Source organism: Pundamilia nyererei, unplaced genomic scaffold (assembly GCF_000239375.1).
Source record: "Pundamilia nyererei isolate P.nyererei 1_Seehausen unplaced genomic scaffold, PunNye1.0 scaffold00025, whole genome shotgun sequence".
Classification (NCBI taxonomy): Eukaryota; Metazoa; Chordata; class Actinopteri; order Cichliformes; family Cichlidae; genus Pundamilia; species Pundamilia nyererei.
Window position 1 is genome coordinate 2,177,146 of NW_005187426.1, and position 13,233 is coordinate 2,190,378.

The 13,233-nt window shown below is 40.2% G+C and overlaps 2 protein-coding genes across 5 annotated transcripts in view; both read left to right on the plus strand.

Moving 5' to 3' along the window:
* Positions 1 to 2,815, plus strand: part of lrrc49 (leucine rich repeat containing 49) — a 32,488-nt gene extending 29,673 nt beyond the window's left edge. For all 3 annotated transcript variants that reach the window (XM_005727600.1, XM_005727599.1, XM_005727601.1), the window contains exon 19: positions 2,016 to 2,815. In XM_005727600.1, coding sequence (XP_005727657.1) covers positions 2,016 to 2,231 — 216 coding nt within the window. In that variant the 3' untranslated portion in view covers positions 2,232 to 2,815. The remainder of the gene's footprint in view (positions 1 to 2,015) is intronic.
* A 3,593-nt stretch (positions 2,816 to 6,408) lies between these two features.
* The window catches only part of thsd4 (thrombospondin type 1 domain containing 4), a 53,964-nt gene continuing 47,139 nt past the window's right edge, over positions 6,409 to 13,233 (plus strand). Inside the window, exons 1-6 of one of the 2 annotated variants that reach the window (XM_005727602.1) lie at positions 6,409 to 6,838; positions 7,583 to 7,637; positions 7,880 to 7,949; positions 9,119 to 9,441; positions 10,656 to 11,088; positions 12,129 to 12,231. In XM_005727602.1, coding sequence (XP_005727659.1) covers positions 7,609 to 7,637; positions 7,880 to 7,949; positions 9,119 to 9,441; positions 10,656 to 11,088; positions 12,129 to 12,231 — 958 coding nt within the window. In that variant the 5' untranslated portion in view covers positions 6,409 to 6,838; positions 7,583 to 7,608. Of the gene's footprint in view, positions 6,839 to 6,863; positions 7,330 to 7,582; positions 7,638 to 7,879; positions 7,950 to 9,118; positions 9,442 to 10,655; positions 11,089 to 12,128; positions 12,232 to 13,233 lie in introns of those variants that run through there. The other variant, XM_005727603.1, reaches the window with a different exon arrangement.

The following is a 13,233-nucleotide window of genomic DNA, read 5'->3' on the forward strand; positions in this document are numbered from 1 at the left end:
AGATAAAGCAGGAGTGAGCAGTATGGGTGAGATGGACTGAAAGTTGGTTTTCAACTATTATAGCAATAAAAGATATTGTGCATGCTGTTTTATCATCATCATTGCTAAAGGTTTCACTAACAAGTGCAACTAATACCACCAGTGTTGCTTTGCAGAAACTTTGCATTGGATGGCATAGCTTATAAAACACACATTATAAGCCGAAGAAAAAACAGCAATTTCTGAAATCTTAAAATTACTTTCCTCAACCAGATACAGTTAACATGGTTCCACTTGGGATTACTTAATATTACTCAAATTTCTATTTTCTCTTAAATTCAGCAACAATAAATACAGTGAACTTGGGATAACAGCACATTGGAGAAGCCTAAGCCTCTAGCTACTGTAGCCTCTTAGTAACTGGCACTTGCACTAATGCAGTTTCATCCTGCTTTATTTGGGTGCAATTTAACCTCCGTTTACAGAGGACAGAGTGGAGCATCTGACATGTTTGTGCAGATCAGGCACCAGTACCTGTTTTGGCATGACAGTACTCTTGCTTTTCTGCCCCATGTTCAGGTCACCTCTTTCACCTCTCTATTAAAGTTAGATAAAGGCTTTTTACCCAATTTCATTATAACATCAACACCAGCATTGACATTATAATTTAGTTGTATGTTTAACAAAAGCGTACTGCGATATGTAAGACCTCTGTTTCCACTAATCTAAGACACTCCTATCATTTCTGTTTGAAAAACAAATGCATTTATAAGATAGAAAAATGAACAAACCAAATGTATTATAATTTGTAACGCAAACATGCAAATTATGTTGTTCTGTTCACAATCTATACGTATGTTTAAATAAGTATGGAAATCATTTGAATGTTGACTCAAGAAACAGCTTAGTGGAATAGAGGAATGGGAGTAAACTATCATCTTAACATCTCCAACAGTGAAGCATGGCATGCTCAATGAAGAAAGATCTTTATTACACACAGTGTAGGGTAGACCGTAAAATGAAGAGAGAGAGTGAGAGTGACTTGCAGGAAATACTCTGAAGTAGACTCAAACACAGGGCACAGCAGAGAGAAGCATAGCCTTCGGCATATTAGTTGTCTGCCCAACCACAGTGCTGTGAAAAAGAATTTGCCCTCTTAGTGATTTTTTCCTTTTTTGAAAATTTGTCACAATTACATGTTTCAGATCATTATGCACATTTTAATGTTAGACAAAGATGATTCCAGAAAATATAAAGTGCACTTTTAAGAGATGATTTCATTTATTGAGGGGAAAAAAGTTATCCAAACCTACCTACCTCCATGTGAAAAAAAAACTGTGGAGGAATTTTTGCCAACTCGTCTTTGCAGAATTGTTTCAATTCAACCACATTGAAGGGTTTTCAAGCATGAGTGGCCTGTTTAAGTTCATGTCAAAGTGTGTCAGTAGGATTTAAGTGTGGACTGTGATTCAGGCACTCCAAAACCTTAAATTTGTTTTTGAATTTGTTTTTTGAGCCAAACAGTTTTTTGAGCAATAGCTTTTTTCGCACAAGGCCAGGTAAATTTTGATAACTTTAAAGGAAAAAACAAAACAACTTTTTTTGTCATTGATAAGCTGCTTTGTTTTTCTAGACTTCCCATCTTTTATTAACGTGTCTTACAGGATAATATGTCGTTAGCTGTCCTTGAAACAAAGCTTAGTAGATGTTGGCTGTTGCAGCAGTAGAAAGTGTCAAGAAAGCTTTTTGCACCAGAGATCATTAGAATTGATCCGATCCGAATAGTGCAAATTTTCCTTGTGAACTAAGAATCTAAGGTTTCACTTTTGCACTATGATTGTATTATGGGTGTGTTTAATAAAGACATGTAGGATTATTACTGTCTGTGTGTTATTATCTGAAGTTTGTGTACTTATTATATTTTTCAGCCCATTGTGAGCAGTTCATAGAGAAAATAGACAATCTCAATGGTTTCACATGTTCCCATGCCATAGAAAAACAGAATCAACAACAATGAGCTCTCTTTCCTTTCACAGGAGGGCAGTGTGGAGTCGTCAGAGCGTGCTACTATGGTAGAGCAGTACCTACAGGAGTTGGTCCAAAGTGCATCAGACACCAACCTGAAGGGCGAGGCTTTACACAAGCTCTGGCCTTCCATGTTTGCAGAGATGGTGAGAGACTGTGTCTTGGAGATGAGGGACCAAGCGACCTTCCGCCAAGCCAGCCTGGCAAAGCTCTCTGAGACCAAGTGAAAAGGACCAAAGGTTCACTGTTAGGCAACATACATGCACACGTGGACAGAGCTTTCTTGGGCATCTTCGTCCTTTAATTTCAAAATGGATAACACATAATCACTTTATCAGTTTTAATGCATTTGGAAACACAAGGGTGTATTTCCTTAGTCTGTTGGAAGCTTCTGCTTGAAATGTACGTAGACTATTTTATAGGTGTCTGAAGAAATTGTCTGAATGTAGATTTTTCACTAAAAACCCACAGTTTGAGTCTTCAGAGCTTGAAGGTAAATAATACTTGAAGAATGTTAAAGAGACTTAGTGACTCAATGTGCATTGTTGCCCCTAGGGAGCATTGTCTGCACTTTAAAAGCCATCTGAATGACCCTTCTACACCATTAATATCATCAGCTGAAAATGACCAGTGTCTCTTTTCTTGAGACTAGAATGATTTTTCTGTCTTAAAGCCTGTCTCATCCATTGCTCTCTCATTTCTTCCTGCGGGGCATAAATGCAAGGGCACAAACAAGGACAAGGTCTTTTCTTTGTTTACCACTGATTTTCTGTATTGTGCTTAGTATTAAACAATTCTGCATTAACACTGAGATTGTCTGCATAGTATGCCTAATTATTTTTCTGATAAATGTTTCTACTGCAGTGAAGGGGCTAGGTCATCCAGTTAGATCATTTCTTAAAATATGCCATTCTCACTTTGAAAGTCAGTCACAAGCCATTGGTATTTCAGAAGGCGGAGGCTCTACATTCATGCTAGGAGGTCCAAAAACTAGGAAGGTAGCGTGAACTAAGACTGGAATGTCCCCGAAGGAGTAGAGGCTTCACCTGTTTCCCACCACCTGCTCTTTAACCCTACAAAAAATGCTTAACCCTTATTTAATCTGACAGTCAGCAGGGAATGGCACCAAGCCAGAGGAGTAACACCACGAGTGTCAAACAGCCCCACACAAGCTGATGGGTCGTGTTGTCATATGTCATCCACCTCACTGGAGATCAGTGCCTTTCTTGGGGCATTTGACTTGAAGAAGGCAAGAACATCCGTGCCCGGTGGCTATTTCCTGGTAAAAAAAGTAATGTGAGTGACATTCATATTTACTTTTCTCCCACAACAATCTTCTGCCCATGCTACAGAGTATAGTTCAGCATCTGTTCTGATAGAGCAGTTAAATCTAAGAACCAGAACATCGCAGTTGTTGTATAAAAAGAAACACAGTATAATGTGTTGTTTTTGGGGCAACTGTCCCATGATGATTTCATATGAAGGCTCATTGTTCTGCTTTGACAGGAAAGCTCTCAGTGCAAATGTCTGCTATCAGAAAGCGACAACTTGTTTACTTTGAACACGTCTGATGCACAACATTGCTGCCTATCAGCAATGCACTGTTGTTATATTTTGTCAGTTTGTGAGACTACAGGTGTCAACACTGCAAGAAAAGTCTAGTCCCAAAGGACTGACAGAACTTTGTGACTAGTGACAGCAAACAGATGCAGAGCCACAAAATGAGAGCAATGTCTCATCGCTGGAGAGAAGTCCAGACAGTTTAGTATTTCCTGAGCTCCATCCAGTCTAGAAAGCTACACACATGAATATGTGCTCCATATGTCTTGGTGAGAAATAACTGTCAATCAATCTGCGGCACAAATTAAATACATATTTGTTTATCATAGGACGTTACACTGACATTTGTATTAAATGTGCAATGTGTATTAAATGCAATTTTATTATGTCTGAATATTAAAATATATATAGTTCTTTTTTGAATTAGAGTTGCTGAGTTTGCAGCAAGGATTAGTCTGGTTACATGATAGTAATCAATAGCTGTAATACTTAAAGTGGGTGATTAAAGCATAAGGTTTTCAATTTATCTCAGTTAGCACTGGCTACAGTAGATCATCAAAATAGCTTTTATCTACGCCTGAAAACTGAGCACTTGGATCCTTGCTCACAGTAAATCAATGCACTTTTTTTCTGTCACAACAGCAGCACTGTACGTCTCAGCTGCCAATGCACAGTGGCCATCAGCCAAGAAGAGCTTGGATAATGAGAGGCAAACTAGTGTGAGGATTTCTGCAAGGCTGTGAAGACAATCTCATTTTCAGAATGCAAATAATGGACTAACTTTCTTTCCATCTTTGTGTACCTCTGATTTCTCAGACAACTTTAAACCTCCACGCTACAGGCTTGATTGATTCAGCTGTGGTTTAAAGCTTACAGTTGTCTGTTTATGAGTGTAATGGTGTAATTATAATGTAGACACACGTAGAAGGTCACAGTAAACCCAAAAGGGGGAGTAAAATGAGAGTGAATTCATTATTGTACTTATTATAAAATAGTTGACTAAACCCATGCAATATTATCTGTATAATCTCTGTTTGGGTGAATGACAAGCTAAAATCCTAAGAGCTGGTTTAGAAGCTGCAGTGTTGATATGCTCAACTCTGATAGATTTTTCTGCAGTCTGGAGAGCCGGCTGCCAATTCGTTCCACCTCACAGAACCAACTATTAGTTTCTGCTGGAATGAACCAAGTGTATTGTTTATTGTGAGCCATGTGCTGCAAAAAATAATGATCTGAAACAGTGGTTTGACTTGTTAGTTAATCAATTGCATTTCAGAATTATGAGTTAGATGTAGATTGCAAAATAAATTTCCCCCGAAGATCAACTTACATTAACCCTTAAAAAAAATGTAAATAAATAAAGGGAGATGGTGCTTGTCATTCTACTGCTCCCTTTAGACACATTCATGAAATTTTTTTGAGTGTTGTCCAGAGACAGTGTACATGTTCACCTTGTGTGAGACAGTAGTGTCCACTGTCTTTAAATCTTGTCTAGACAGACTGTCAGCCAATCATCTCAAACAGTATTGTTTGTCTAAGAAAGGTTTAAAAACTTCAAGGTTAAATGCCTGAGCAGTCTCAGCATCTATGCACTAGTGAGAAAATTCAGTGGGGGCAAGCTCCCTTTACTTTACTCCCCATACTGCAAAGAGACATACTGCAGTGCAGTGGTACCTAGTGCCACTAGTCGTGCCACTGGTGATGGATCTCTATGCACAGACTTAGGCTGCACAGACATATTGGCATACTGATTTCACAATATTTGTAGATTATGTTGGCTATACTCTATAATAAAGGCTGCATGTTTATGAATGATGGCTATAATAAGCTGCTGTGGTATAAACCACTCTGCTATACATAGCTCTGTTTTTCAAACTAAATAAACAGACTGAAGAGAACAATACACTAAGCTTTTTTACTCTGCAAAAATAAAACAGCAAATGTCTGTGATTCAAGCCTGAAGCCAAATGTTACTCCACATGTGACCTACCTCATATAAAAATGCCTCCAGTTTTCATTTAGCTAAAAAGTCTTTTATCCAGTTTTTGTATATTTGCTTTGGCTGCATCTGAGTACCAATCCCACTTAATGAAGTCTGCTCCTTTGAGACATCCTGGAAAAAATCAAGACAATTCTTGTGAATTATAGGTTAAATTCACTGTTTTGTGGTTTTCTGCATTTTCCCAGTATTGAAACAGTATAGGTAAAGCTGTACATATAGCACTATGAGTTGGTTTATTGGATGACCAAACAATAAATCCATGCAAACAAAACTGTGCAAATTGCATTTCTTTCAGAACAGTTTCTTCAATGACTCTATGTCATTTTGTAGAAGTTAGATAAAAAATGATCATGTTACAGAGGCATGAACTAGATTATCTAATAAGTCCTGGCTGTATTTTATTTGTGGCAAGAAGGGGAAACATTATTTTGATAAAACTGCCCTTTACCTTTGCTGTTTTGTTATTTTATATATTGAGTTTGTTTTTAATTGCTGCGGATTAAAACTATTGCAAGTTTTACAAAGACTCGAGCAATATTTTGAAAGTTGTATTTCAAAATAACCCACACAAATATGAGTTACTGGCGTCCTTGCGGCGTTGTCGTATGCAGTGTTAGAGAACAAAAGCTAAATGCAGCTAATACACCAGCATTTCAGTTTTTCAGCACTTAGATCCTTTTTGTGACCTCTGTCAGAGACATGGGAGTAGCTTTGACTTGATTAAGGAGATCGTTTACCTGCATGTGGCTCCAACATGGGCAGCTCACGGCGAGAGGAGTGTCGAAAAGACTTTGGGGAGGAACATAACCCCCCACTTCCCTCTCACTTTGAAATACATTCAAGCTCGCCACCACCTTTCGCGGAATTGGAAAGGAGGCGCACACCTCAATATTTACACGAGACACAAACACACACACAGTCAGACAACGTAGTCACGGTGGTAGGGGGCGCAGCAGAGGGCGCATTCTGTGGGTTGTGTCAGTTTCCAGCTTTCTGTCATTCAGTGGCTTTGTGCGTAAAAGTAGAACCACCGGAGTCACCGTGATGATTAGAGTCTGGAGTTTACACTCTGCCTGGATTTGTTTCACAACTCTGGTACGGATTAACTGATTTACATGGCTCAGCAGCAGGTTTCTAGAGGGAAGCCCTGCATTTCTACCTGGATTAATGTTTCGACCATGAGGATTGCGCGTTGATAGGACCTACTACTTAGAGCTTACAGTGAGGCAGCAAATAACTTCACCATACACGCGTCAGTAACTAAAAGTACAGGTAGGTGGAGATGATGCTATAGGCCTTTCTGTCATACTATTATCATTTCTTGTTATTTTTCTTTAACTATAATAAATTAATCCTCACAGCGAGTAATGTGAATGTGTATTACGGGAAGTGGCGTCCTGCGTTCTGAGGGAAGAATCGCAGTAATTAATCAAAAGTTACTGTCTGCTGGGCGACCTTCAAAAAGCATTATTCTATCCAAAAGTGTGCTCTGAGGTTAAACTCTATGATATTCAGCACAACTAATTATCTACCACCCCCATTCACCTTTCAGTGTTTTCCCGGTGTTTGCTAAGTGGCAGTTCTCAGGTCTTTTTGACCATTTCATTTGTGTCAATAAAATTCATGTAGGAAATGTGCAAAGAAGGCCTAGGTCATAGGGTAAGGGGTGACAGGTGAAAGTTTTTCTCTGACTGCAACTCAAACCTGCTGTCAGCGGTGATGCAGTTTTTAGATTCCAGAAGAAGAGGTCATCACAGGGTCAGGTGGGTAAAAGTCTTTTTCAAATGGATTCTAGAGTGAAGTGGTAGGAAAAAAAGGTACCAGTTTTGATAGAATCAACGTTTCCTTTGAATATATGCCAAGCTAAAAAGGTAAACTGAGTCTGTTCTGTAGACAGACCGTGATTAGACAGAATCTAACTCTCTGAAGCTTCTGGACTGTAGCCTCACATCAGAGCTGAAAATGTCACCACCACTCAGGTGCATGCTAATGTCAACTTCTCTTTTTACATTTAAGTGTACAGCTTTAAGAAACCAGGAAGTATGAAAGGAGGCTGTGTCTGGACTGTCAGGTAAATTAATATCGGGTGCATTCATTTGTGGTTAACCTCAGATTTATGTCTGTGTTCCCATTTTTTGTGAGACTGACTCATTCTCTGATTATCCTTAATAGAAGCTGAATAACAGTATGTCAGTATTTCAGCAATATTTCAATAGTAGTATCAGCAAATCATAATTTATATTGTAAGCCAATAAACCAGTTGGAGTAAAGCTGTAAATATGACCAGTAATTACTTCTCTCTGGTTCGTACAGACTGTCTATGCTGCTATTGTTACTTTGGTCAGATCCCCTGGGCAGCCAGCACACAACAGACCACAGAAAGGTGAGCATGGGAGATGGAGCTACTAGAAAAAATATGTCAGTGTTCTAACATGTGTGATTTGCTTGATGTCCTAATTCTCATGATGGTAGACCTCCATCAAATGTTTCCTGGAATTTTTCTTTTTGGTGTTTTATCTTTTAGTCTAATTGCTTGGTTGGAAAAAGAGACAGGAATGCTCATCTCCAAAGATGGCATGCATGATTGTTTCTCACCAGCACAGCCAAATGCCACCCAAAACAGTGAATGAGCGTATTCTTAGGGGTAACCTGACCACGGTGATAATCTGTACTTGTAGAGACGGAAAGTGAAAACATCTGTCGGCCTTAGCCAAACAAAGAGGGCTGATTTTAGTTGTCAGCAATCCACCTCTTGACCCCCGCAGAGACACAAGTAATGGAAGATGGCTGACCAACAGAACTGTCAGAAAGAAGGGTGTGTGTGTGAATTGCCTCCGTGTGTTTCTACTGGGGGTCCAGCTGTGTGACCTTTGGGTGACCCAGAGATGACAGTGGCTTTGGGTTACAAAAGCCGAAGCTGCAGAAGAGGCGGAAGGGTGGTCCAGGGCTTCCCTGAATAGCTGCACAGGCTGACTGACAGCAGAAGAAGCTCCCTGCCAACTCTCCCTACTGCTTTTGTATTCTCTTTCCATCCATTAAAAGTCAAAGGCAGCTGAGCTTTTACTACAGCCATGTGTTTGCCCAGAGAGGTTGTTGTGAAAGGCGACAAAGCACTCCTTAAAGACAGGATTTCCACGCAACTTTGCGGATAAAGGCAGCTTGGAAAAGGACTCCTGCTGGCAAATTCCTCAAACAGAGAGCAGAGAGTGATCGCTGCTAATATGTCCCTGGCACAGCGACACAGTCAATAGTGAGAAGTACAGGTAGCCAATAGGGGATAGACCACAAACAGACACCCACTAATCAGCCAAATCAGGCCTTTATTCCCATGAACAGAGGTCTATTTCATGAGCACTGGTGGGGGGCAGAGAGGCAGGATAGTTGTGGTGATGTGATGAGGTCCCCAATGTAAGCTTTTATTCAAAGCCATTATCTTTAAAGATTAAAGTCTTGCTGAGGCTTTCCACAAATCTTTGACATTCAGATCTTGCAGCACTTTTCCACTTCTTTGCACTTTGTGATGCCCTTAATTGATGTTTCATTTCCATGCAGGTTCCTCAGAGGGCAGAGCACCACGAGGAAGTTAGGGCAGAGCATGGAGAAATTCAGGGATCTTGGGGTGTCTGGGGTCCCTGGTCAGCTTGCTCCCGGACCTGTGGAAAAGGAGTACAAGAACAGACTAGGCCGTGCCTACCCGTGTACGCTCCATCTCAGTACCCCTCCAGAGGGGCTGGTGTTCAGCCTCATCAACCAGGCCATATAGTTTCAGCTCTTCGGCCTACAGTTCCTCTGCACCGCAGCACAGTCAGACCCTACAACAGCAGCAGCCGTGGAGAGCTGAGAAAAGAGAAGGAGAACAGGCCTGGTGGGCGCAGGTACACACTTTTAGCAGATATTATTCTGCACAGAGACATGGGATTAATTGTAGGATTGCCAGCACAATAGCAATCTGACCCAACAGACAGGGGCATTGCAAATGAAAAGAAGTTGGGCCCAGCAATTACTGCTTTTAGTCCATATAGCATGTCATGGTGGAAGATGACTATTGTAGCATCTGGCACAGGTTGAGCTATCCTGACAAAAAGTACAATGTCAAAAATTATTTTCCATATTTCATCTTGCTTGACTGTGACATACTCTGTGACACTGATGGTTAGACACACTATGTAAATATGTTGGAGTGAATGAGGATGTTTTACTTAATTTCAGTCAACTCATAACTGTTTGGCAACGTTATCGGTCAAGACCATTATACGAAATGAACATCATCCTTTCCCCTCTGTGTCTTCTGTATACAACCTCCCCTACCCCCTTTTCCACAACCACACACTAGTTAAAAGGGCAGTCTGCTATGACTTATGACCAGGTTACTGTCAGAATTCATGACCCTGCGACTACTTAAACTACTAAACTTTTTATGTGAAAAATACAAAATGTTTAACATTTGAACAAATATTGCAATTCATATTTCTATATCTATGCATTTTATGCGACTATGTTGATGTGTTATAAGGCACAATGAGCCTTTTTTAAATAAAAGTATTTCAGCTTCTGTGCTTTTTCAGTGAGTCATGTATGACTGTGCTGCATGCTGAGCAGCGCAGCCTAAAAGTGACTGTTTGGAGCCATCATTGTGGGCACATCTGACTGCCCTGCAGTGGAAACTAGTCTTTTATGGTTGGAATCAAAAGCCCGGCTTGTGCTTGGCAGCTTTGTGACCTCCTTCCTGTTGTGGTTGCCTTTAAACAAATAGCACTGACAGCTGAGTAATGGGGGGTTGTTTGAGTTGGAATCGAAGGAGCCAAATAACAACAAAAGCTCCCAGAATTCTGCCCATGAGATCCTGGTGCATCACAAAAGTTGTAGTTCAGAAGACGGGCCTTGACATTTTCTTCAATAAAAGATGGCATTTCGCTAAACCTAAACCTTTCCAATAAAAAAGATATTGATTCAAGTTTAAAACATTGTCGGTAGAAATACGGTAGCAGACTGGATTCAGTTCTGTGGTATTCGATAGGGACATGTGTAGCCTAGAGATGAAGTGATAACTACACTTGCACACTAAGTGTTAATATGTTTGTGTTTTCAGGAGGGTAACAAACATTATCCCAGGGAAGTATGGCTATGGAAGGGCGCCCGATGTTACTTCACTGCAGACGGATACAGGCCAGGGCTCTAAGATCCCTCGCCCACACAGACACAGACGCTCTGCTGCAGCTAATTCCCACCACCCCACAGCTAGAGGCCATGGTAGCCACAGGTTAAACAACCCTAATGCTTCCAGCAATCTCCATCTCTACAGCAGACCCGACATTAATGCCAGGACACAGCATCCCAGAAATAACCAAGTCTGGGCTCCCCTTTACCAGCCTAGTTCAGCCAACAAGGCTGAGGTCCAACAGGAGCACCATACAGGCAGCCACATGTCCAATCCTAAGCAGCATCAAGTGAGACCTTACAACCCTCTGCCTTCTTCCTTCTGTGCTGGGGAGCATGCTCGCTACAGGATCTGCAACAGTAATGTATGCAAGTCTGCGTTTTGTTTGTATTCTCAGACTGGTTTGTTAGTAATCTGGATTTCATTATTTTTAATGCTCCTTTTGTTTGTGTGTGCAAAGGAAAAGCTAGCATTCAAATTATAAACCATTAGTTTTAACTTTGAAGCCCTATACTGTTTAGACATGTAGTAGATGTGTCCTCTACTACCATAACAGTTTAATTTGGATAATTAGACCTGGTTCAAATGTGTTTAGAGTTTATTAGTCAAATTGTCATTGACTGAGTTGAAGAATTGAACAAGAACACCTAATATTAATTAGAAACTAGAAAGCCTATGCTATTTATTGCACTGTAGTGGACTCATTAGCTTTGGGTGTGAATAGTTTATACCTTTCCAGAGCCACATGGCCACCGCTCAAACTTGAAACCAATCTTCAAAACCATCTCAGAATCTATTTTTGTAAAGTTTTTGATTGAGATACTGAACTTATGAGTGGATGTTTTATAGCAGAGCTCACCAGAGAGCTGCACTTGTCTGTGTGTTTGAATCAAACATTAAACCTTATTTAAATTACTAGGGAAAAACCCATAATCTTAATAACTCATACAGCACCTTCACGAGTTTAACACCAGCTTAAATGCATGAGTATGTGGATAATCTTCTAGGTTATTGAATTGATTCTGTGCATTAAAATGAATTGAAACAACCTCTGGTTCTGCACATTATCTCTATGTTGTGTGATGACAGATATTCAAGTAAAGTAAAGCAGACCAGTCTTGTTTAGACAAATGATATAATGTATGGAGACTTAAAGGAGGTTGGGTTTCACTCTGGAGCCTTCATATATGCTTGGAATCTAAGTGCTTTTGTTAAAAAGACAGCGCTACAAGTGGAGGAGTGGAAACAGTTAAAACAGTGAAGGCTCACTGTAGCAATCAGTAAATCAGTGGCTACAGAGCGTGACAGTGAGACGCGGTTGTAGTTACAAAGGGAATTACCTGTCGGACTTGGTGTTTTCATGGAAAATAAATGCATGTTTGTATTTCACTGGTCCTTCCGCAGGCCTGTCCCCCATCCAGCAGGCACATCCGGGCTGTCCAGTGTTCATCTTACAACAACCAGCCTTTCATGGGCAGACTGTACGAGTGGGAACCTTTTAATGAGGGTAGGTTACATTTATGAGCAGTGTGAGCATGCATAAACTGTATATATGGTTAGGTTCATAATCTGCGGGACAAAGACAAAATTTCTTGTAGTTTTGCCTCTGTACACCACCATAGTTGACAGTCAATCAGACAGTCGATATATGATCAAAATGTAGAGTTTCTGCTTTAATTCAGAGTTGTCACATAACTTTGTATTACCTGTAAGGATCGTATATACAAGCAGTATGACTTTTTTTCTCTTTAAAATGCAAAACATATAAGCAGGAAACGAATATGTTAGGATTATACATCCTGACATATTAGTTTTTGTTAGAGACGAGAACGAGATGACTGTCTGTAAGGATTGTATATATTGTTTTTAATACTTGGATGAAAATCCTTTTTAGTCAGTGACCACCTGAGGTCTAGAGCCCATGGACATCATGAAATGCTGTGTTTCCCTTCTGGAGATTCTTTGCCAGGCCTTTTCTGCAGCTGCCCTCAGTTGCTACTTTTTTATATTTCATAACTGAAAAGCATACTCTGTTGGATTGAGATCAGGTGACTGATCCCATTTATTTACCTTGAGAAACTCTTGCAGTATCGACTAATTGACTAGTTGTAAAATAATTTTTCTTAACCATGAAAATAATGGTCATTGTGTACTTTAGTACTGAGTTGGCCAAAGCACTCCTTCTTTTTAACAATATACCAGATTTTTGATCTGGCTAGTCCTACAGTTTTTTGTTCTCTCTCTGAGGCTTATTTTGGTCTTTCAATCTCATGATGGCACCTTCACTTGCACTGGCATCTGTTTGGGCCTCATATGGCCCAAACAGGGTGGCGCTGTCACTTGGTGTTCGCTCGCTCTGCGGTAGAGTATCACTTCCTGTTCCTGCTCAAACACAGTGGTGTTTCTGAGTAGCTTATTTGCTTAGCAATTTAATTAACAACTTTTAAATACATTCTGCTTTCATAGTATAATCTTCACGTGCTTCATCCGAAGCACACTTTCTGTGTAC